This window comes from Oncorhynchus keta, chromosome 9 (genome assembly GCF_023373465.1).
Source record: "Oncorhynchus keta strain PuntledgeMale-10-30-2019 chromosome 9, Oket_V2, whole genome shotgun sequence".
Lineage (NCBI taxonomy): Eukaryota > Metazoa > Chordata > Actinopteri > Salmoniformes > Salmonidae > Oncorhynchus > Oncorhynchus keta.
This window is the reverse complement of record NC_068429.1, coordinates 7,830,126-7,855,754: the sequence shown is the minus strand read 5'-3', so window position 1 is coordinate 7,855,754 and position 25,629 is coordinate 7,830,126. Positions and strand designations below refer to the sequence as shown.

General features: G+C 40.2%; 1 protein-coding gene across 1 annotated transcript; it reads left to right on the top strand.

Moving 5' to 3' along the window:
* Positions 1-7,045: 7,045 nt before the first annotated feature.
* LOC118387245 (zinc finger and BTB domain-containing protein 43-like) lies at positions 7,046-21,516 on the top strand. Its single transcript, XM_035775392.2, has 2 exons — positions 7,046-7,174; positions 11,861-21,516. Exon 2 carries the CDS (start codon positions 11,880-11,882, stop codon positions 13,299-13,301), a length of 1,422 nt encoding a protein of 473 aa, XP_035631285.1. The 5' UTR covers positions 7,046-7,174; positions 11,861-11,879; the 3' UTR covers positions 13,302-21,516.
* The last annotated feature ends 4,113 nt before the right edge of the window (positions 21,517-25,629 follow it).

Here is a 25,629-nt window from a genome sequence, read left to right as displayed (position 1 = left end):
CTTGCTTCTCATCTGACTGGTGTTAGCTAGCTAGCTACAACTGCTAGCCTGCTACTAGCTAGCTACAACTGCTAGCCTGCTACTAGCTAGCTACAACTGCTAGCCTGCTACTAGCTAGCTACAACTGCTAGCCTGCTACTAGCTAGCTGCTGCTGTTGCGCAGCAACCAAGTTGCTTGTCCCGGTTTTAGAACTCTGAAATTCGGCTGAAAAGATGTTAGCATTGTCAGAAATGCTGCAAAAAGATAGCACATCATTAGCTCTTAACGGACATGAAATGAGCACATAAGAGCGATAAATTACACATTTAATAAAGGCTGTTACAAGTACGTACTTAGTCAATCCGAAATGTTTCAATCCAAGGGTCACTTTATGGACGCTATGGTCTCGTTTTAATCCGTCATCTTGAATTTGAGCTAGGTCGGCGCAGAAAATACTCTGAAAACTAAATTACTGATTACCCTTTTTTTTTAAATCCGTTATGTGGTTCTTGATAACAGCCAAGACAGAGACGGGGAGTGGATTGTGTACCTCCAATCAAATTGATTTGCTAATTTAATTGAGATTGGTGTCCTATTGGCTTAGATATGATGGTAGGGAGATTTGAATTTAACATTATGCTTCACCCAATGCTAACACCCCACACAATAATTTCACAGATTTGGGACTGTCAGGGATAAAATGCCCTTCAGTGTATCTGGCTCTATTGAGGAGAGGCACTTCACACCCAGACATAATTTGCTGTTCCAAAATCCATTGTTTGCAGCTACTGATATTTTCAATGTTTGCATCTATCACTTTCCCCCATCACATATCACATGGTTTATCTAAACAAAAGATACTTGGCCTGACTATCTATTTGACACAAGTGTTGAGAAGCTAAAGCCTGGCCTGCAGCAATGAAGGCACTATACGTTTATATTTATTGCATTGTGAAGTAAAAGGCTTTTTAGGATTGTAAAAAAACCCTGTGTCGGCTGGCAAAACGCCACATACCACTGGTCCTTGGGTAAGGCATGGTGCTGAATTCTCTCAATCCATGGCAAACTAAGGAAAAGTAAACCAAGAAAATCAACGGACTAAATAAAGGCAATAGAGACCCAGAAAAGGGTATGGCAGGAAAATGTACATCATTAATAAAATAGAATTCTATGAATTCTATGCAATAATCTGAATATTTATGGTTTATACTGTAGTGTGTAAGATAAATTCAACATTTTAAATAGTGAGTTGGGATCACAAGGTATAAACACAACTTTTATAGAGTATGATTTTTATTTTCTTCTTCTACCTCTGTTGCCTAACATCTCTCTGTGCAATGTTTCAGAGTGTGGTGGGCCAGGGATGACCTGGATGGCGTGAGTAGTCCCTGATCCACCGCACGCTAGGCTCAGGTTTATGTCATGCCGAAGCATTGCCGCGCCACGCTTCGCTGGCTCTCTGTACGGACGCTTCAACCTCAGCGGAACCGTGGCTGACAGATCCAAAATGGACATTCCGAACTGAACATGCAGAGGTGGCAATCACCCGCCATTGTGTTCAATCAGTTTCTTCTTTGTTTATTTACCAAGCCCCAGTTAAACTGAATATCTTATCTCTTAAACGACTCATTTCATACTAGAATAAAAAGGGGCTATAAACCTTCACTTACCATTTTTTTAATGAATTTAAACAAATATGGCATTCATAAAAATGTCAGTTTAAATGTTAAGAAGATTTGTTGATGTGAGGATCAGTCTTAGCAGAGAAGGTGAATTGTTTCAATATACAATCCTGTTATCTTGTGTTCAGACCCTAAGCAAATTAACCCCCCAACACACACACACACACACTTCCTCAGACCGTGTAATCTACCCCTTCTACCTCCCATTCAGCTGATCTCTTTTCCACCCAATGAATCCAATATTGTATGCCTAATAATTAAATCAGATTTATTGCTTTTGTGCGTTTGATGGAATTATCTGCTCTTCCTATCAGTCCTTCTCCAGATAGCAGAGGCAATATAAACGTTTGGACCCTCTCACAAAGGCCCATGTATATTTCATCAGCTACAGCAAGAAGGCCAAACAGCATAAGGGACTGTTCAAACACAGCTGTTGTTCACCGCACCCTTTCACTGCACTGCCCTCAATGGATAGATTTAAGTATCATATTTGCTTGCATGTCTACTCTTTTTGATTCTATATTATTTTCTATTCTCCCCCCAGCCAGATAACAGAGCTACATACAGATCTGCAACACACCTGCTATCCCAGATACTTCTCTGATAATAGACTGATAACTGTCAACTGGATTGAAACTGTCCTGCATGTTTTCAAAAATGTCTAAGGTTCAATTTCAGCAGTTTGATGACACAGCAAAACAAAATAAACTGCTATTGGATGTCTATTTAATCTCCCTACTAACATACAGTAATTCAATGTCGAAGTAAATTCATAAAGACAAATAGCTTTGATTTTACATCCAGGCCCAAATTATTTTTGGTCACAGTACATTTCAGACAAAGTATTTAAGTAGGTGATTTCTTCTTTTCATGATACAAATATATGTCAATAATCCTTCCTCCACAGGACCATTCTATGGATGAAATTTGGTGAAAATGTGATGAACATTTCCAAAATAATTGTATTTTTTGGTTATTATTGAGGTGCTTGAGCTAAATATAATTTAGTTTTTCACACTACAGGTTTTGTAAATATTATTGGGTTTTTAACTAATTTCCACACTACAGGTTTTGTAAATATGATTGAGTTAACTCATTCCACACTGCAGGTTTGTTAAATATTATTGGGTTTTTAACTAATTCCACACTACAGGTTTTGTAAATATGATTGAGTTAACTCATTCCACACTGCATGTTTGTTAAATATTATTGGGTTTTTAACTAATTCCACACTACAGGTTTTGTAAATATGATTGAGTTAACTCATTCCACACTGCAGGTTTGTTAAATATTATTGGGTTTTTAACTAATTCCACACTACAGGTTTTGTAAATATGATTGAGTTAACTCATTCCACACTGCAGGTTTGTTAAATATTATTGGGTTTTTAACTAATTCCACACTACAGGTTTTGTAAATATGATTGAGTTAACTCATTCCACACTGCATGTTTGTTAAATATTATTGGGTTTTTAACTAATTCCACACTACAGGTTTTGTAAATATGATTGAGTTAACTCATTCCACACTGCAGGTTTGTTAAATATTATTGGGTTTTTAACTAATTCCACACTGCAGGTTTTGTAAATATGATTGAGTTAACTCATTCCACACTACAGGTTTTGTAAATATGATTGAGTTAACTCATTCCACACTGCAGGTTTGTTAAATATTATTGGGTTTTTAACTAATTCCACACTACAGGTTTTGTAAATATGATTGAGTTAACTCATTCCACACTGCAGGTTTGTTAAATATTATTGGGTTTTTAACTAATTCCACACTACAGGTTTGTTAAATATTGTTGGATTTTTAACTAATTCCACACTACAGGTTTTGCCATGCATATGGCCTATTGCTTTTAACCATATCAAGAGACAAGTGATGAGGCAAATTCAGGTAACTAGCCAACGTTAGATAAGAACAAGCTGCTTCACCTGTCCTTTGTGATATTATTCAGGTATTAGTAAAAAAAAAAAAAATGTGCTTCTGTTGTCTCTCACTCTACCTCCCTAATACCCAAGAACAGATCTGCTGATTTTACTCACTCTGTAAGAGTGAGGCCTCTGTAATACAAATTGCAGAGGACAAAAATAAAAAAATCTAATTGACTACATCCCAAAATGGCACTCTATTTCCCTACATAGTGCACTACTTTTGAACCGAGCCCTTTAGGGTCTTGGTCAAACGTAGTGCACTATATAGGAAATAGGGTGCATTTGGGACATATATACTAGGTGTAAGGCTCCATTCCCAGCTGGAGGAGCTCAGGCCTCCCCTCTCTGATCCCTGCACCTGCCCTGCATAGGAGGGGCACACAGCGCAGGGCCAAAGAATGTCTGGTCAAGCGACCGGCCGGCGCAGGCCAACAAAGGCCCACTTCAGGACAGATTACAACTTCAACAGGAGACTCTTTGATCGGGCTACTTTGAAAACATCATCGATATCAAGATCAACCCTCGAGGTCAAAAAAGCCATTTCTTAAAATACACAGTTTTGTTGGCTGTGTGTGTGTGTGTGTGTGTCTGTGCAGAGGTGTCATGCCCGTAGGGGGCACAGAGGCACGTGCTACCCGATCTTTCCTGTTTTAAAAAAAAATACAACAAAAATGAATTGTTCTTGTCGTTTTAACTGTAATGCTGCCACTTAGCAATTTAATGAAGTTGTCTTTAGCCCCTCAACCTATCTTCCAGCCTCATAGCTACCAAGAAGCCATTTCAGGCTATCAATCAATTTAGAATAACTACATGTAACTGCCAAAATAAAGGAAACACCAACATAAAGTGTCTCAATAGGGTGTTGGGCCATTAAGAACCAGAACCGCTTCAATGCACCTTGGCATAGATTCTACAAGTGTCTGGAACTCTATTGAAAGGATGAGACACCATTCTTCCACGAGGTATACCATAATTTGGGTTTTTTGTTGATGGTGGTGTTAAACGCTATCACACCCGCCGCTCTAGAACCACGTATAAGTGTTCAATTGGATTGAGATCTGGTGACTGAGAACGCCATGGCATATGGCTTACACCGTTTTCATGCTCATCAAACCTTTCAGTGACCACTCGTGCCCTCTGGATGGGGGCATTGTCCTCCTATGGGGGCATAGCCATGGTAGTCAAAATTATAGCCTGCCCAGCATTTTTATATATGACCTTAAGCATGATGGGATTTGAATTGCTTAATTAATTCAGGAACCACACCTGTGTGGAAGTGCCTGCTTTCAATATACAGTACTTTGTATCCCTCATTTACTCAAGTGTTTCCATTATTTTGTCAGTTACCTGTATCTTGGCTGGCATGCCTGTTTGCAAAGTTGGTAGACTTTAGGAAAAACAAGCAATAACTAAATGTACTGAATAAGACTCACATTCCTTTCAATATTTTACCCAGATTTTAGCAGAGATGCAGAGAAGTATGTTAAGTTTCTTTAAAAAAAGGACCACCAGTCAGAAGGATAAAGACAGCTCAAGCGGTATGTTTAGATATGCAGGATTATATACATATATCCAGTGCATTCAGGAAGTATTCAGACCCCTTGACTTTCTCCACATTTTGTTACTTTACAGCCTTATTCTAAAATGGATTCAATATTTTTTTCCCCCTCATCAATCTACACACGATACTCCATAATGACATCACAATTACTCCATAATGACATCCCAATACTCCATAATGACAAAGGGAAAACTGGTTTAAAAATATAAAACTTTAAAAAAGGAACTTATTTACGCAAGTATTCAGACCCTTTACTATGAGACTCGAAATTGAGCTCAGATGCATCCTGTTTCCATTGATCATCCTTGAGATATTTCTACAACTTGATTGAAGTCCACCTGTGGTAAATTCTATTGATTGGACATGATTTGGAAAGGCACACACCTGTCTATATAAGGTCCCACAGTTGACAAAAACCAAGCCAAGAGCTCGAAGGAATTGTCCGTAGAGCTCCGTAGAGCTCAGAGGGAAGGGTACAGCAGCATTGAAGGTCCCAAAAAACACAGTGTCCTCCGTCATTATTAAATGGAAAACGTTTGGAACCACCAAGACTCTTCCTAGAGCTGGCCATCCCGGCCAAACTGAGCAATTGGAGGAAAAGGGCCTTGTTCAGGGAAGTGACCAAGAATCTGATGGTCACTCTGACAGAGCTCCAGAGTTCCTCTGTGGAGATGGGAGAACCTTCCAGAAGGACAACCATCTCTGCAGCACTCTACCATAAAGGGCTTTATAAAGGCCTTTCTACCATAAAGGCCAGACGGAAGCCACTCCTCAGTAAAAGGCACATGACAGCCCGCTTGGAGTTTGCCAAAAGGCACCTCAAGGACTCTCAGACCATGAGAAACAAGATTATCTGGTCTGATGAAACCAAGATTGAACACTTTGGCCTGAATGCCAAGGGTCACGTCTGGAGGAAACCTGGCACAATAATGGAACATAAAGTTGAACTGACAATACTAGGCATACATGATTAAAAATAAAATTCACATTTAACCTAATGTCGACTGAATGGTGGTGTAACGTGTTCCAAACAATATTACAATGCATGATAATAACATTCTCCAGAGAAACATGAACGTTCACCATCCTTCACCTTTTCACTAGTTATTAAGTCACTTTAATAACTCTACCTACATGTACACATAACCTCAATTACCTCGACTATCCGGTGCCCCCGCACATTGACTCTGTACCGGTACCCCCTGTATACAGCCCCTCTTTTGTTATTTTACCTCAGCTCAAAATTTGATTTGAAAACATTTCAGGTTCAAAGGTTATGCCTGTCCTGGGAAAGATCTCAAACGGAGAAACCATCGTCTGAAAGCTCTCTCGGGTTAGCCTGTACTGCCACCAAGTGTTGTTCACACGTCATTTCATAAATACCCCCATTTTTTTTTTAAATAATAATGCAAAGAGGTATCATTGTGGTCTCAAGAATATACAAATATGTCCACAGGGAAAAGCATGCGCGGGATATCAAAGTCATATGCTTAGTATTTTCATTCATTTAGAACCAGCACACGTATACCCAACGTTTCCAATAGGTATTTTTCAAGAATGTCCTGCAAATAACTTCTTCCTTTCCGGTCTTTTTCTGCCAAATATCAGCTCATCGTCTCACTACGTTGCACATCAGGGTTGTATTTTATATGTGTTTTCTTTCGGATGAGATGAACTCAAATATGTCATTTAAAATACATATTATTTGAACTTTAAGAATTTAGGCGGGGGGGGGGGGGACATTGTTGTATGCCAACATTATGTATGAATCTATAGAAGTAAGAATCTGTCCGATAAACCTACACATTTTTAGAAGGCCCTCCTCCAACCATGATTCCAACTCATCTGGCAACCCAGACAGTGAGGGCGGGCTGGGGGCGGGTTTGTTTACATTGCTCATCATGCGCCATGCGATTCTTGGTTACGTGATGACGTGGTCTGAAAGATTTCCAGTGGAACTCGGAAGAGAAGCGACTGTTGTATTCTAAATCAAGAGATAGAAATGAAATTGAAGGTGAGACAACTATATGTTTCATGCACGTCCAATAGCGAGATATTGACGTATGGCCAGTCATTCTTGAAAACTTAGAAATTCATCTTAATCGTCAGGATTTGATGTATTCAGTGCATGGCTACTTGGTTAGCGCCATAGGCTAGCCTAGCTAGCCAGCTTCTGCAACATGATTTTTCAGGATCGGGTGAATCACAAGGAAAATGGAAATGTGACACTTGCACGTAGTATTCGGTATGCAAATAGGTGGGCACATAACAGTTTTGCCGATGTTGAAATCAAAACCTATATAGCTTACCTACGTTTTTACCTAATTGAGTTTTCAATTGTATTTTGTATTTTGCTTATATCATTGAGTACCATTATTGAGTGCACACCCCACGTATGTAAATGATAATGGCCATCTTTAGCAAGTTGAAGCTACTCCGTGTGGTCTCCTTTGATGAATATGATTATGGAATATGTTAGTTAATGATAGTTAATCATAGATGTTGTGTTTTTATCGCATCTCCTAGCTAAGTGGGAGTGAACGTTTACTAGTATTATGTTCTATAACTTGTAGATCGATAGGACTGTGGTCTTTCTTTTCTATAACCTGTAGGGAACACAATATATTGTCTATCCTTGGATTGTAGCTTGTTTTTTTTAACTTATGGGTGGCACAAATTGCAATATGGGGGAAAGGAATAGGCAGGGTGCAAATTTAAAACAGTCGTATTTAATATACTTAAAAAAGTGTAGTGTTTTTGCAAACATTATTGTAGTATTTATTAAAGTACTTTTTTGAGGATAATATTATAGTATTGTTGTAACATTCTATAGTAGGTACTACACATGATCAAGAGATACTACAATCTGCAGTATAGTATTCTACAGTATACTATATAATTCTATAGTAAGTACTGTAGTATTTTTTTAAAATGTGGGTTCATGTACATATCTACCTCAATACTCCAGTATCTCTGCACATTGTACATGTGGTACTGGCACTTACCATGTATATAGCTTCCTCTCTGTGGCACTGATTCTGTATATAGCTGAACCTATATGTAGCTGGCCCTGTACATAACTGACCCTGTATATATCTTCCTCTCTTATTTATTGTGGGGTTTTATTAAATCCTTATTTTGTTATTAGTTCTACTTGTTTATATTGAATACTGCACTGTTGGGTAGGGCTTGCAAGTTAAGCACTATCCCTGTATAAGTGGATGTGTCAAATAAAATTGGATCTTAAACGATACAGGAAATAAAACACACGTAGTTAACTTCAACACAATTAAAAGGATAGTTCATGCTAAATCTATATTTGGATCAAATTACCCTTCCCTTGAGTTGTGTCTGAAGGCCCATGATGACAGAATCCACAATTATGCATCATCTACTTCTGGCTAACAGCCTGGAGTTAGCATATTAGCATCATCAGTTTTCCATGAGTGGAAACAGCCAATCCAATGTTATCAAAGCTGGAGCTACCAGTTTGTACACCAGATTTGTGATTACTATGTTACCATGATGGTCATTACAGGAAAGCCCTATATAAAACGACGCCATAGATTGTTCAACAAACCTGTTCTTGGCAAAACTTCCGTTGTTCTCGAATCGGGGAAAAAAGTATGTTCGAAATGTCCATGTCCAATTGCAGGTGGTTCTACAAAAACCCACGAAAACTCAGAAAGATTTCAAATCCACATTTTGCACCAAGTGAGGAGTTCCCTCGCCATTTAAGCTGCCAGGCATCTTGCATTTCCCAACGTCTTTGCAGGAACTAGTTGTTTCTATGTGCCGCGGCCACACAGTGCTACCAAAACAAAGATCTACACACATTCAAGAGGCATTTCTCACTTGGTACAAAACATGGATTTAATATCTTTCAGAGTTTTCGCTGGCATTTGTAGAAACACCTGCACCTGGACACCTGACATTTCTAAGATACTTTTTATCACTGAATCGAGAACAAAGAAAGTTTTGCCAGGAACAGGTTAGTTATCACATACAGTGGGGCAAAACAAGTATTTAGTCAGCCACCAATTGTGCAAGTTCTCCCACTTAAAAAGATGAGAGAGGCCTGTAATGTTCATCATATGTACACTTCAACTATGACAGACAAAATGGGAGGGAAAATCCAGAAAATCACATTGTAGGATTTTTAATGAATTTATTTGCAAATTATGGTGGAAAATAAGTATTTGGTCACCTACAAACAAGCAAGATGTCTGGCTCTCACAGACCTGTAACTTCTTCTTTAAGAGGCTCCTCTGTCCTCCACTCGTTACCTGTATTAATGGCACCTGTTTGAACTTGTTATCAGTATAAAAGCCACCTGTCCACAACCCCAAACAGTCACATTCCAAACTCCACTATGGCCAAGACCAAAGAGCTGGCAAAGGACACCAGAAACAAAATTGTGGACCTGCACCAGGCTGGGAAGACTGAATCTGCAATAGGTAAGCAGCTTGGTTTGAAGAAATCAACTGTGGGAGCAATTATTAGGAAATGGAAGACATACAAGACCACTGATAATCTCCCTCGATCTGGGGCTCCACGCAAGATCTCACCCCGTGGGGTCAAAATGATCACAAGAACGGTGAGCAAAAATCCCAGAACCACACGGGGGGACCTCGTGAATGACCTGCAGAGAGCTGGGACCAAAGTAACAAAGCCTACCATCAGTAACACACTACGCCGCCAGGGACTCAAATCCTGCAGTGCCAGACGTGTCCCCCTGCTTAAGCCAGTACATGTCCAGGCCCGTCTGAAGTTTGCTAGAGAGCATTTGGATGATCCAGAAGAAGATTGGGAGAATGCCATATGGTCAGATGAAACCAAAATATAACTTTTTGGTAAAAGCTCGACTCGTCGTGTTTGGAGGACAAAGAATGCTGAGTTGCATCCAAAGAACACCATACCTACTGTGAAGCATGGGGGTGGAAACATCATGCTTTGGGACTGTTTTTCTGCAAAGGGACCAGGACGACTGATCCGTGTAAAGGAAAGAATGAATGGGGCCATGTATCGTGAGATTTTGAGTGAAAACCTGCTTCCACCAGCAAGGGCATTGAAGATGAAACGTGGCTGGGTCTTTCAGCATGACAATGATCCCAAACACACCGCCCGGGCAACGAAGGAGTGGTTTCATAAGAAGCATTTCAAGGTCCTGGAGTGGCCTAGCCAGTCTCCAGATCTCAACCCCATAGAAAGTCTTTGGAGGGAGTTGAAAGTCCGTGTTGCCCAGCAACAGCCCCAAAACATCACTGCTCTAGAGGAGATCTGCATGGAGGAATGGGCCAAAATACCAGCAACAGTGTGTGAAAACCTTGTGAAGACTTACAGAAAACGTTTGACCTCTGTCATTGCCAACAAAGGGTATATAACAAAGTATTGAGATACTTTTGTTATTGACCAAATACTTATTTTCCACCATCATTTGTAAATAAATTCATTAAAAATCCTACAATGTGATTTTCGGGATTTTTTTCCCCCTCATTTTGTCTGTCATAGTTTAAGTGTACCTATGATGAAAATTACAGGCCTCTCTCATTTTTTTTTAAGTGGGAGAACTTGCACAATTGGTGGCTGACTAAATACTTTTTAGCCCCACTGTATATCTAGCGGGAAAAAATAACAACAGTCTCACGGCAAAGAAAACGTGGACATGTTCTTTGCGAGTATTGACAGGAAGTTGTGGTTTGCAGTGCAGCTTTGATAACATCGGTTCGGCTGTTTCCACTCATATGCTAACTCCAAGCTGTCGCCGGAAGTAAATAATGGATAATTACAGATTCTGTCACCATGGGCCTTCAGACACAACTCAAGGTAAGGCATTCAGACCCACATATAGACTTTGCATGAACTATCCTTTTAAATAACCTATTCATGTTCTATTGGTTCTGATCTACACTGACTGTACAAAACATTAAGAACATCTGCTCTTTCCATGACATATACTGGAAAAAGGTGAAAGCTATAATCTCTTATTGTTAAATCCACTTCAGTCAGTGTAGATGAAGGGGAGGAGACATGTAGATGAAGGGGAGGAGACATGTAGATGAAGGGGAGGAGACATGTAGATGAAGGGGAGGAGACATGTAGATGAAGGGGAGGAGACATGTAGATGAAGGGGAGGAGACATGTAGATGAAGGGGAGGAGACATGTAGATGAAGGGGAGGAGACATGTAGATGAAGGGGAGGAGACATGTAGATGAAGGGGAGGAGACCTGGTTAAAGAAGGATTTTTAAGCCTTGAGACAATTGAGACATGGATTGTGTACGTGTGCCATTCAGAGAGCGAATGGACAAGACAAAATATTTAAGTGCCTTTGAACAGGGTATGGTAGTAGATGCCAGGCGCACCGGTTTGCGTCAAGAACTGCAACGTTGCAGGGTTTTTCACACTCAACAGTTTCCTGTGTGTATCAAGAATGGTCCACCACCCAAAGGACATCCAGCCAACTTGACATAATTGTGGGAAGCATTGGAGTCAACATGGGTCAGCATCCCTGTGGAACGCTTTCGACACCTTGTAGAATCCGTTCCCCAACGAATTGAGAGTGTTCTGAGGGCAAAGGGCGGGAGGTGCAACTCAATATTAGGAAGTTGGGCCTAATGTTTGGTATACTCAGTGTAAATCTATAACCCATAGTTAGCATCAACACAATTAATGACCTGTTCATGTTCTACATATTCTAGATCTAGACCCCTGGCTGCCATGGAGTCTGAGGGGAATGTGCTCCGCGTGGACTTCCCAAACTTCTCTGGAACCATGCTGCAGAAGCTCAACCAGCAGCGGCAGAGGGGCCAGCTCTGTGACATCATCGTAGTCATCCAGGGACACCAGTACCGTGCTCACCGGGCCATCTTGGCTGCCAGTTCGCCCTACTTCTGCGACCAAGTGCTCCTTAAAAACAGTGCCCGCTGCGTTTTACCTGACGTCATGCACCCGTGCGTGTTCGAACGTCTCCTCCTCTCTTGCTACACGGGCACCCTGCACCTACCTGCCGGCGAGGTGGTAGCTTTCCTCACGGCAGCTAGCTTCCTCCAGATGTGGCACGTGGTGGACAAATGCACTGAGCTCTTAGAGGTGGTAGGAAGCGGTGCTAGCACATTAGTGCACAAGTCTTCTGGTGGGCTGAGGGACAGGCCTTTCCCTGGGGACAGTAGCTACCACAGCCCCGGGGACGGCTCCATGGGCCTGGAGGATGGTGGAGGAGGAGGAGCAGTAGAGGGCTTTGCCAAAATGGAGATGGACCAGCTCCTGGAGAACAGCTTCTCCCCTCCCACTCTTGAGAACAACAGCACCCAGCCCAGCGGAAGCTGCTCGCCACCGGTCGACCACGATGGCTCAGGTAGTGAGGTCGCCAGCCAGGATGGGGACGTTGAAGAGGGTGGCGAGGGGTACTACCAGTACTCCAGACCTGCCTATGTCCCACCCAGTATCATGGGCCACAGGAAATGGGTCCACGTAAAGTCAGAAAGGCGCGCAGATTGCAAGGGTGACGGGGCCCTCTTTAGCGGGGACCCTGCGGTCACTGACCCTGAGCAGCTGAAACTTACCCACTCCCAGGCCTCAGCCAGCAGGAGCTCCCTGGACCACGGCATTGATGAGAAACCGGTGGCTCAGCTGGAGGAGAGCCTGGAGGAGGATCCTCTGGACTTCTACGGTACCTCCATAGAGGGCTTCTCCACCGACAAGGCCGACGGGACACCGCTTGGACTGAAAGATGACCTGCTAGAAGGGGCAACCGGAGTTGAGGAGAGTGGTGGTGGAGGAGAAGGAACCCCTGGTGGCCTCCAGGAAGAGACCTCCCACTCGGGCTTCGCCTCAGTGGTCTACAAGCTGTACCCCTGCCAGTGTGGCAAGAGCTTCACTCACAAGAGCCAGCGGGACCGGCACATGAGCATGCACCTGGGCTTGCGGCCGTATGGCTGCGCCGTGTGTGGCAAAAGTTTCAAGATGAAACACCACCTGGTCGGCCACATGAAGATTCACACGGGCGTCAAGCCCTACGAGTGCAGCCTGTGTGCCAAGCGCTTCATGTGGCGGGACAGCTTCAACAGACACACGTCCTCCTGCACCAGGGTCCATCAGGCCCGGTGCGCCGTCAACGAGCAGGCCGCCCAGATCTGCTGATCTCAGATGTTATTTCCAAACTACCATTCACCTCGTCCCCCCCCCCACCACTATCCCATATCAGTTTCACTGAATAGGCTGCTCAGATGTGCCTGTCCCGGGATCAGATTAAGACAGTGCTGCTTGGATGACCACCTTCCAATCAGTTTAGCTGGATTTAGGATTATATATCCGAGCAGCGGCCTGAGCCACCGACGCATCACATATAACTGATCCAAGATCAGAATCCTGGAAAGCTTTGTAGTCTAGTCAGGTCTGCTTGTGTGGAATCAGAACCTTAGGTCCTGCGGTGTGTGGACTGCTATACAGGGCATTCTGAAAGTATTCAGACCCCTTGACTTTTTCCTAATTATGTTATGCTTCAGCCTTATTCTAAAGTGTATTACATTGTTTTTTATTCCCCTTATCAATTTACACACAAAGACCCCATAATGACAAAGCAAAAACAGGTTTTTGCTCATTTATTTAAAATAAAACACTCTCTACACAGATATTTTCAGGTCACTCCAAAGATGTTCGATCGGGTTCAAGTCCGGGTTCTGGCTGGGCCACTCAAGGACATTCAAGAACTTGTCCCGAAGCCACTCCTGCTCTGTCTTGGCTGTGTGCTTAGGGTCTTTGTCCTGTTGGAAAGTGAACCTTCGCCCCAGTGTGGGGTCCTGAGCGCTCTGCAGCAGGTTTTCATCAAGGATCGCTCTGTCCTTTTCTCTGTTCATCTTTCCCTCGATCCTGAGTAGTCTTCCAGTCCCATATCCACAGCGTGATGCTGCCACCACCATGCTTCACCGTAGGGATGGTGCCATGTTTTCTCCAGACGTGACACTTGGCATTCAGGCCAAAGAGTTCAGTCTTGGTTTCATCAGACCAGAGACTCTTGTTTCTCATGGTTGAGAGTCCTATGGGTGCCTTTTGGCAAACTCCAAGTGGGCTGTCGTGTGCCTTTTACTGAGGAGTGGCTTCCGTCTTGCCACTCTACCATAAAGATCTGATTGGTGGAGTGCTGCAGAGATGGTTGTCCTTCTGGAAGGTTCTCCCATCTCCACAGAGGAACTCTGGAACTCTGTCAGCATGATCATCGGGTTCTTGGTAACCTCTCTGAGCAAGGCCCTTCACCCTCGATTGCTCAGCTTGGCCGAGCGGCCAGCCCTAGGAAGATTCTTGATGGTTCCAATCTTCTTCTGTTTAAGAATGATGGAGGCCATTGTGTTCTTTGGGACCTCCAATGCTGCAGAATGTTTTGGTACCCTTCCCCAGATCTGTGCCTCGACAAAATCCTGCCTCGGAGCTCTACGGCTTAGTTTTTGCTCTGACATGCACTGTCAACTGTGGTACCTTTTATATAGACAGGTGTGTGCCTTTCCAAATAATGTCCAATCAATAGAATTTACCACAGGTGGCCTCCGATCAAGTTGTAGAAACATCTCATGGATGATCTTTATCGGGGTATTGTGTGTAGATTTATAAGGATTTTTTATTTTTATTTAATCTATTTAGAAAAAGGCTGTAACGTAACAAAAGGTGGACAAAGTCAAGGGCTCTGAATAATTTCCCGAATGGACTGCAGCTACATAACAGGAGTGTATGTAAATTGACTTTGGAGCAAGAATGTGTTTGGTCACACATCCAATGTGGGGTCTACGTTACCTCAATGTTCTCACATAGACACAACCACAGCCATTACATTTACTGTCATATATGGGCCTTTCTTTTGTTAACTATGTGGATGAGGATTATTCTTATTTTTCTTCAGTCCCCCTCATTTAGAAAGTGTCCCTTTCCTCAGGTGTCTGGATGTTGGGAGAGCAGTGCTGTTCATCATATCAATTAGCCAGCGATTCCCCTGATGAGTCTTCATTTTGAAACCTCACATGTCGTTTGCCATCCAATGACTTATCATATCTATCACTTCAGAAATAATTGTGTATAAATATCTAATTTATTGGTGTTTTTTTGGGGGGGTGGATCGTGTAAATGAGACGATGTATCTTGGACATACTGGTACAGTTGTAGGAAATTATGGTAGGTTTACATGATGGTGAGTAGTGTTTGTTGAGGTGTGCCAATGTACTGTAGTTAGGTCAATAAAACATGAGGATACTGAGCTATGGAAATAGTGCTTTTGATATTGATTTGTGTATTTTATTTGCCATTTTGAACATACTTTAGTTTAAAGGGGCGATCAGTAGTTGAAACAATAACAAACAGTTCTCTCCGCCCCCTGTTTCTGTTAAAAGTTGAGGGATGGCGGCTGGAGAAATGTAACCGCTCTCAAATTCGTAGACGGAGCTATAGATGCTAGGACTGAACATCCATGATATCAAAATGATAGTTTTAACCATGGTTTGAGGATATATAGTGTTGGTTTACATTGTTTGCAAACATTGGTGTAAAATAAGATTTATTTGTTGGGTTCCGATGGGGGTACGACAGTTGAACAAGCTCAGAGGCATAAGTTATATTCTTTAAGTCCAAAAGTGGATGTAGCAATTGCAGATTGCCCCTTTTTTTAATGAGATATACATTTCAATTTTGGAAATATTATTCTTTGAGGTACTCCAAACATGTACAGTGCCTTCAGAAAGGTATTCCTACCTCCTGACTAATTCTACGTTTAGTTGTGAATTCAAAATGGATTACATAGATATTTTCTCACCCATCAACACACAACACCCCATAATAACAAAGTGAAAACATGTTTTTTGACAATACAGAAATATCTCATTTACATAAGTATTCACACCCCTGAGTCAATACTTTGTAGAAGCACCTTTGGCAGCGATTACAGCTGTGAGTCTTTCTGGGTAAGTCTCTTAAGAGCTGAGAGTCTTTCTGGGTAAGTCTCTAAGAGCTGTGAGTCTTTCTGGGTAAGTCTCTAAGAGCTGAGAGTCTTTCTGGGTAAGTCTCTAAGAGCTGTGAGTCTTTCTGGGTAAGTCTCTAAGAGCTGAGAGTCTTTCTGGGTAAGTCTCTAAGAGCTGTGAGTCTTTCTGGGTAAGTCTCTAAGAGCTGTGAGTCTTTCTGGGTAAGTCTCTAAGAGCTGTGAGTCTTTCTGGGTAAGTCTCTAAGAGCTGAGAGTCTTTCTGGGTAAGTCTCTAAGAGCTGTGAGTCTTTCTGGGTAAGTCTCTAAGAGCTGTGAGTCTTTCTGGGTAAGTCTCTAAGAGCTGTGATTCTTTCTGGGTAAGTCTCTAAGAGCTGTGAGTCTTTCTGGGTAAGTCTCTAAGAGCTGTGAGTCTTTCTGGGTAAGTCTCTAAGAGCTGTGAGTCTTTCTGGGTTAGTCTCTAAGAGCTGTGAGTCTTTCTGGGTTAGTCTCTAAGAGCTGTGAGTCTTTCTGGGTTAGTCTCTAAGAGCTGTGAGTCTTTCTGGGTAAGTCTCTAAGAGCTGTGATTCTTTCTGGGTAAGTCTCTAAGAGCTGTGAGTCTTTCTGGGTAAGTCTCTAAGAGCTGTGAGTCTTTCTGGGTTAGTCTCTAAGAGCTGTGAGTCTTTCTGGGTTAGTCTCTAAGAGCTGTGAGTCTTTCTGGGTAAGTCTCTAAGAGCTGTTCACACCTGGATTGAGCAACATTTGTCCTTTTATTCCTATTCAAAATTCTTCAAGCTCAGTCAAATTGGTTGTTGATCGTTGCTTGACAACCATTTTCAAGTCTTGCCATAGATTTTCAAGTAGATTTAAGTCAAACTGTATCTCGTCCACTCAGGATCATTCACTGTCTTCTTGGCAAGCAAGTCCAGTGTAGATTTGGCCTTGTGTTTTAGGTTATTGTCCTGCTGAAAGGTTTTCCTCTAGAATGTTGCCTGTGCTTAGCTCCATTCTGTTTTATTTTTTATCCTGAAAAACTCCCCAGTCCTTAACAATTACAAGCATACCCATAACATGATACAACCAACACTGTGCTTGAAAATATGGAGTGCTACTCAATAATGTGTTGTATTGGATTTTCCCCAAACATAACACTTTATATTCAGGACAAAAAGTGAATTGCTTTACCACATTTTTTTGCAGTATTACTTTAGTGCCTTGTTTGCAAACAGGATGCATATTTTGGAATATTTGTATTCTGTACAGGCTTCCTTCTTTTCCACCTGTCCCTTAGATTAGTATTGTGGAGTAACTACAAAGTTGTTGATCCATCCTCCGTTTTCTCATATCACAGCCATTAAACTCTGTAACTGTTTTAAAGTCGCCATTGGCCTCGTGGTGAAAAGTCAAGGGGTGTGAATACTTTCTGAAGGCACTGTATGTATATATAGAGGCACTCAAACCTAGTTTGAACTAGAGCATGATTTTCTGCCAGTAGGCTACCTGTTAGCTAGCCTACATGTTGGTACAGTCAGCCACATAAAGATTGTGTGTAACATAATACAACATCATTTGAATCATTTTAAATGATGCCTGGCGTTTTAAGTCTGCTGTTTTAAGCTCGCTAGGTTTGATTAAATCAATTATATTTCCAAACAACAATTTATATATATATATATTTTTTAATTTTACCCCCTTTTCTCCCCAATTTCGTGGTATCCAATTGTTAGTATCTTGTCTCATCGCTACAACTCCCGTATGGGCTCGGGAGAGACGAAGGTCAAGTCATGCGTCCTCCGAAACACACCCCAACCAAGCCGCACTGCTTCTTAACACAGCACGCATCCAACACGGAAGCCAGCCGCACCAATGTGTCGGAGGAAACACCGTGCACCTGGCGACCTGGTTAGCGTGCACTGCCCCCGGACCGCCACAGGAGTCGCTAATGCGCGATGGGACAAGGACATCCCTACCGGCCAAACCCTCCCTAACCCGGACGGACCCGGACGGAGTCTCAGAGTCTCTGGTGGCACAGCAATGCAGTGCCCTATACCACTGCGCCACCCGGGAGGCTACAATTAATATATTTAACCGGAAACCTCAAAGACATACAGTACCAGACAGAAGTTTGCACACAACTACTCATTCAAGGATTTTTCTTTATTTTCTACATTGTAAACTATGAAATAACACATGGAATCATGTAGTAACCAAAAAAGTGTTAAACAAATCAAAATATTTTATATGTGAGATTAGTAGTGACCCTTTGCCTTGATGACAGCTTTGCACACTCTTGGTATTCTCTCATCCAGCTTCATGAGGTAGTCACCTAGAATGCATTTCAATTAACAGGTGTGCTTTTGTTAAAAGTTAATTTGTGGAATTTATTTCCTTAATGCATTTGAGCCAATCAGTTGTGTTGTGACAAGGTAGGGATGGTGTCCAGAAGATATCCCTATTTGGTGAAAGACCAAGTCCATATTATGGCAAGAACAGCTCAAATAAGCAAAGAGAAACGACTGTCCATCATTACTTTAAGAAATTAAGGTCAGTCAGTATGGAACATTTCAAGCACTTTGAAAGTTTCTTCAAAGTGCAGTCACAAATACCATCAAGCGCTATGATGAAAGTGGCTCTCATGAGGACCGACACAGGAAAGGAAGATCCAGAGTTATCCCTGCTACAGAGCATAACTTCATTAGAGTTACCAGCCTCAGAAATTGCAGCCCAAATAAATTCTTCACAGAGTTCAAGTAGCAGACATATCTCAAAATCAACTGTTCAGAGGAGACTGTGTGAATCAGGCCTTCATGGTTGAATTGCTGCAAAGAAGCCACTACTAAAGGACACCAATAATAAAAAGAGACTCACTTGGGTCAAGAAACATGAGCAATGGACATTAGACCGTGGAAATCTGTCCTTTGGTCTAATGAGTCCAAATTTTAGATTTTTGGTTCCAGCTGCCGAGTCTTTGTGAGACGCAGAGTAGGTGAACGGATGATCTCCGCATGTGTTGTTCCCACCGTGAAGCATGGAGGAGGTGTGATGGTGTGGGGGTGCTTTGCTGGTGACACTGACACTGATCCTAATAAAATACCAAATACCTGTCAGTGATTTATTTAGAATTCGGTGCACACTTAACCAGCATGGCTACCACAGCATTCTGCAGAGATACAGCCTCCCATCCGGTTTGCTCTTAGTGGGACTATAATTTGTTTTTCAACAGGACAATGACCCAAAACACACCTCCAGGCTGTGTAAGGGTTATTTGAACAAGGAAATTGATGGAGTGCTGCATCAGATGACCTGGCCTCCACAATGACCCGACTTGAGATGGTTTGGGATGAGTTGGACCGCAGAGTGAAGGAAAAGCAGCCAACGAGTGCTCAGCATAAAATATATTTTGATTTGTTGAAACCCTTTTTGTTTTGGTTACTATATGATTCCATATGTGCTATTTCATAGTTTTGATGTCTTTACTACTATTATACAATGTAGAAAATAGTTTTAAAAAATAAAGAGAAACCCTTGAATGAGTAGGTGTGTCCAAACTTTTGACTGGTCCTGTATACTAAAACCTCAGCATATTTATCATCAAGTGTTTAACTATATTTTTAGGAAGTAGGTATAAATAAATGTAAGATAACTGTACCTGTAGTTTGTAGTTACACAAAATCTGCTAATCAACATATTGAATATAGTTTATATGGTTTCTTACTACTGATATATTAATGATTGGTTTTTAGAAAATGTATGACTGTTTTGACATTGTTGCTATATTGTGACTTATAACTTAATTTTTGAATGAGCATGGGTTCCCAATTTAAGATGATCCTTGAAGAATGAAGGTGAAATTGTAATTGAAAAAAAGTGAATATTGGTACTTATACCACAACAAGGAATTTGCCACAGTCTGTCCACCAATAACTTGTGTGGTTTTAGGTTAAAACATTATTTATGCTTCACGTCATTTTTGGGGGGGAGGGGGTTACCTGTCAGTTTGCCAGAAATGATTGACCTCTATTTGTACTGCTTGATAATAGGAATGTTTTTGTTAGAAATGTTTTTAAATGAACCTGGACCAACAAATGTATTGCAAATGTCTGGAATACGTCATTTCTCATTACTTTGCAGCATTTTTATTTATTTATTACTGTTATACAATGGTATTTTTTGTATCGGCTGCTAACGCTAACAAAATACAATCATTTTAGAGTAACAGTTGTTAGTCTTTATCACGTGAAAGCTAACTTTGGTGCATTTAATGCAAAGTGTGAACTATATGATATGCATATGGAATTTGAAACTATGCTATTTGCTTACGTTTGACTTTTATCAGAAGTTCTGTAGGTTTTTGGGTCATCTGGGGAAAATTGAGTTATCAATCGAAAATGAAATTTCATAGAATGATAGGCTTATGTATCGTTAATGAAAGTGGACAGTGAGATTCTGCGCTAGTTGCTACTTTCGTGAAGATGCAAAGTCAGTTCCAAATATTGACAGCCCCTTGGTGAAGATGAGCACAAATAAAACACATTTTGAGCTATATTGTATGCAACAACAAAAATAATCGGAAATCTATATTATACCAATACAATTGCTCAGATAAAGAGCTTTTTAAATGTTTTTATTTAACCTTTATTTAACTAGGCAAGTCAGTTAAGAACAAATTCTTATTTACACGGACGGATTTTTACCTTGTCAGCTCGGGGATTTGATCTAACAACCTTTCTGTTACTGGCCCAATGATCTAACTACTAGACTACCTGCTGTTTAACAAGTAATACTTTTTTTCTCAAAAATATAGATAACGGCACTGAGCCTTTTTCTAAAAATGTCTTATGAGTTGGAGAACACATTGGGAGTGATCTCAATATAGAATCTTTCCAGATCCTTGGTATGTTACCTATATCCTTCGTCTGTACTTATGGACTGTCCGCTTCAATTGAAACCACCGGTTTACAATGGGGTTCAAGTTTGTAGACTGAGATGGCTATTGAAAAATGTTGTTTTTTGTGGTCAATTAACAATTTCTTTGTGGATTTTCATGCTTTGGGTTATTGTGTTGCTGGAAGACCCACTTGCGGCCAAGTTTCAGCCTCCTGGCAAAGTGAACCAGGTTACAACTATATTACTGGAAAAATTAAAATACAACTCATCATTTTGAGGATAAAGAAAACATAAGGACAATAGTACCAATTGAGTTTGTTTGGGATGCGTCCCTATATTAGTGATTAAATTAAAACTACCTCACGGAAATGAGCATATTTATTTTACTATCTAACGAAAGTTGCATACAGTTTTCCAGAACCATTTCCTAACCCTTGCTTTGTCACCATTTTGAGATTTTCTTCTTATAGAAGAACTTTGTGAATGTTTTGTACAAAAATAAATGTTTTCAACAATAAACTTTTTTTCCCCCCCGTGTAACATTTCATTGTGGATTTTTGTTTGGAAGCCTCTACTTCCCCAGGTTACATTGAATTATTCCAGTGATATTGCCTGCGGGCTATTCCCTCTTATGCTTTTGTACATTGAACTACCTACCTACAGTGTGACGTTAGAAAATGGCTCATCTTGGCTAGAATCTGAAGCATCACGTCGCAGGGTTGTCGCAATAACAGAATCACAATACCGCCATACCTGATTTTTGGCAACAAAAAAAAAAAAAAAAAGCAAACTGACCTCCATGGTCCTTTTTATAACCCGTCTGTATGTAAACATGTTGTGTGATATAGTTTGGGAATAAACACGTGGCTCTTGGTGACAACTGAATGCTGTGTGTTTGCGACATTAGAAAGAAATATTCTCAAGAAATGAGGTTTGCTTCATGTTACTACGTTCTATGGTTGTCATGATACCAGTAAGTATTTGGGCAATTCCAAAATACTGCAGAACAGTGCAGACATTTGGTAACATATTGAGAAAGTGAAGAATCTGAGTCTCGTCATCACTCTGTTACCGTGACCCATTCCTATTACTACTACTACTATGACCGAGTGGTTGACCCACATGACATCATCATCATGCTGATCATGTCGTCATTGTGACAGTATGGTGCTTTACTGCTAAGTTATGAAACACATCCCTAACTAATGTAACAAATCACCAATGTAACGGATCACTAAGTAATGTAACAAATTACTAAATAATGTAACAAATCACCAACTAATGTAACGAATCACTAACTAATGTAACGGACCACTAACTAATGTAACGAATCACTAACTAATGTAACAGACCACTAAGTAATGTAACGGATCACCAACTAATGTAACAAATCACTAACTAATGTAACGGATCACTAACTAATGTAACGGATCACTAACTAATGTAACAGACCACTAAGTAATGTAACGGATCACTAACTAATGTAACGGATCACTAACTAATGTAACGGATCACTAACTAATGTAACGAATCACTAACTAATGTAACGAATCACTAACTAATGTAACAGACCACTAAGTAATGTAACGGATCACTAACTAATGTAACAGATCACTAACTAATGTAACGGATCACTAACTAATGTAACGGATCACTAACTAATGTAACGGATCACTAACTAATGTAACGGATCACTAACTAATGTAACGGATCACTAACTAATGTAACGGATCACTAACTAATGTAACGGATCACTAACTAATGTAACGGATCACTAACTAATGTAACGGATCACTAACTAATGTAACGGATCACTAACTAATGTAACGAATCACTAACTAATGTAACAGACCACTAAGTAATGTAACGGATCACTAACTAATGTAACAAATCACTAACTAATGTAACGGATCACTAACTAATGTAACGGATCACTAACTAATGTAACGACCACTAATCACTAACTAACAAATCACTAACTAATGTAACGGATCACTAACTAATGTAACGGATCACTAACTAACTCACTAACTAATGTAACGGATCACTAACTAATGTAACGAATCACTAACTAATGTAACGAATCACTAACTAATGTAACGAATCACTAACTAATGTAACGAATCACTAACTAATGTAACGGATCACTAACTAATGTAACGAATCACTAACTAATGTAACGGACCACTAACTAATGTAACGGACCACTAACTAATGTAACGGACCACTAACTAATGTAACGGATCACCAACTAATGTAACGAATCACTAACTAATGTAACGGACCACTAACTAATGTAACGGATCACTAACTAATGTAACGGACCACTAACTAATGTAACGGATCACTAACTAATGTAACAAATCACTAACTAATGTAACGGATCACTAACTAATGTAACAGACCACTAACTAATGTAACGGATCACTAACTAATGTAACGGATCACTAACTAATGTAACGGATCACTAACTAATGTAACGGATCACTAACTAATGTAACGGATCACTAACTAATGTAACGGATCACTAACTAATGTAACGGATCACTAACTAATGTAACGGATCACTAACTAATGTAACGGATCACTAACTAATGTAACGGATCACTAACTAATGTAACAGAATCACTAACTAATGTAACGGATCACTAACTAATGTAACGAATCACTAACTAATGTAACAGACCACTAAGTAATGTAACGGATCACTAACTAATGTAACGGATCACTAACTAATGTAACGGATCACTAACTAATGTAACGGATCACTAACTAATGTAACGGATCACTAACTAATGTAACGGATCACTAACTAATGTAACGAATCACTAACTAATGTAACGGATCACTAACTAATGTAACGGATCACTAACTAATGTAACGATCACTAACTAATGTAACGGATCACTAACTAATGTAACGGATCACTAACTAATGTAACGGATCACTAACTAATGTAACAGATCACTAACTAATGTAACGGATCACTAACTAATGTAACGGATCACTAACTAATGTAACGGATCACTAACTAATGTAACGGATCACTAACTAATGTAACGGATCACTAACTAATGTAACGGATCACTAACTAATGTAACGGATCACTAACTAATGTAACGGATCACTAACTAATGTAACGGATCACTAACTAATGTAACGGATCACTAACTAATGTAACGGATCACTAACTAATGTAACGGATCACTAACTAATGTAACGGATCACTAACTAATGTAACGAATCACTAACTAATGTAACGGATCACTAACTAATGTAACGAATCACTAACTAATGTAACGGATCACCAACTAATGTAACGAATCACTAACTAATGTAACGGATCACTAACTAATGTAACGGATCACTAACTAATGTAACGGATCACTAACTAATGTAACGGATCACTAACTAATGTAACGGATCACTCACTAAACTAATGTAACAGATCACTAACTAATGTAACGGATCACTAACTAATGTAACGGATCACTAACTAATGTAACGGATCACACTAACTAATAACTCACTAACTAATGTAACGGATCACTAACTAATGTAACGGATCACTAACTAATGTAACGGATCACTAACTAATGTAACGGATCACTAACTAATGTAACGGATCACTAATGTAACGGATCACTAACTAATGTAACAGATCACTAAGTAATGTAACGGATCACCAACTAATGTAACGGATCACTAACTAATGTAACAGACCACTAAGTAATGTAACGGATCACTAACTAATGTAACGGATCACTAACTAATGTAACGAATCACTAACTAATGTAACGGATCACTAACTAATGTAACGAATCACTAACTAATGTAACGGATCACTAACTAATGTAACGGATCACTAACTAATGTAACGGATCACCAACTAATGTAACGAATCACTAACTAATGTAACGGATCACTAACTAATGTAACGGATCACTAACTAATGTAACGAATCACTAACTAATGTAACGGATCACTAACTAATGTAACGAATCACTAACTAATGTAACGGATCACTAACTAATGTAACGGATCACTAACTAATGTAACGAATCACCAACTAATGTAACGGATCACTAACTAATGTAACGGATCACTAACTAATGTAACGGATCACTAACTAATGTAACGAATCACTAACTAATGTAACAGATCACTAACTAATGTAACGGATCACTAATCACTAACTAATAACTAATGTAACGAATCACTAACTAATGTAACGAATCACCAACTAATGTAACGGATCACTAACTAATGTAACGAATCACTAACTAATGTAACGGATCACTAACTAATGTAACGGATCACTAACTAATGTAACGGATCACTAACTAATGTAACAAATCACCAACTAATGTAACGAATCACTAACTAATGTAACGAATCACTAACTAATGTAACGGATCACTAACTAATGTAACAAATCACTAACTAATGTAACGGATCACTAACTAATGTAACAAATCACCAACTAATGTAACGAATCACTAACTAATGTAACGAATCACTAACTAATGTAACGGATCACTAACTAATGTAACGGATCACTAACTAATGTAACGAATCACTAACTAATGTAACAGACCACTAAGTAATGTAACAAATCACCAACTAATGTAACGAATCACTAACTAA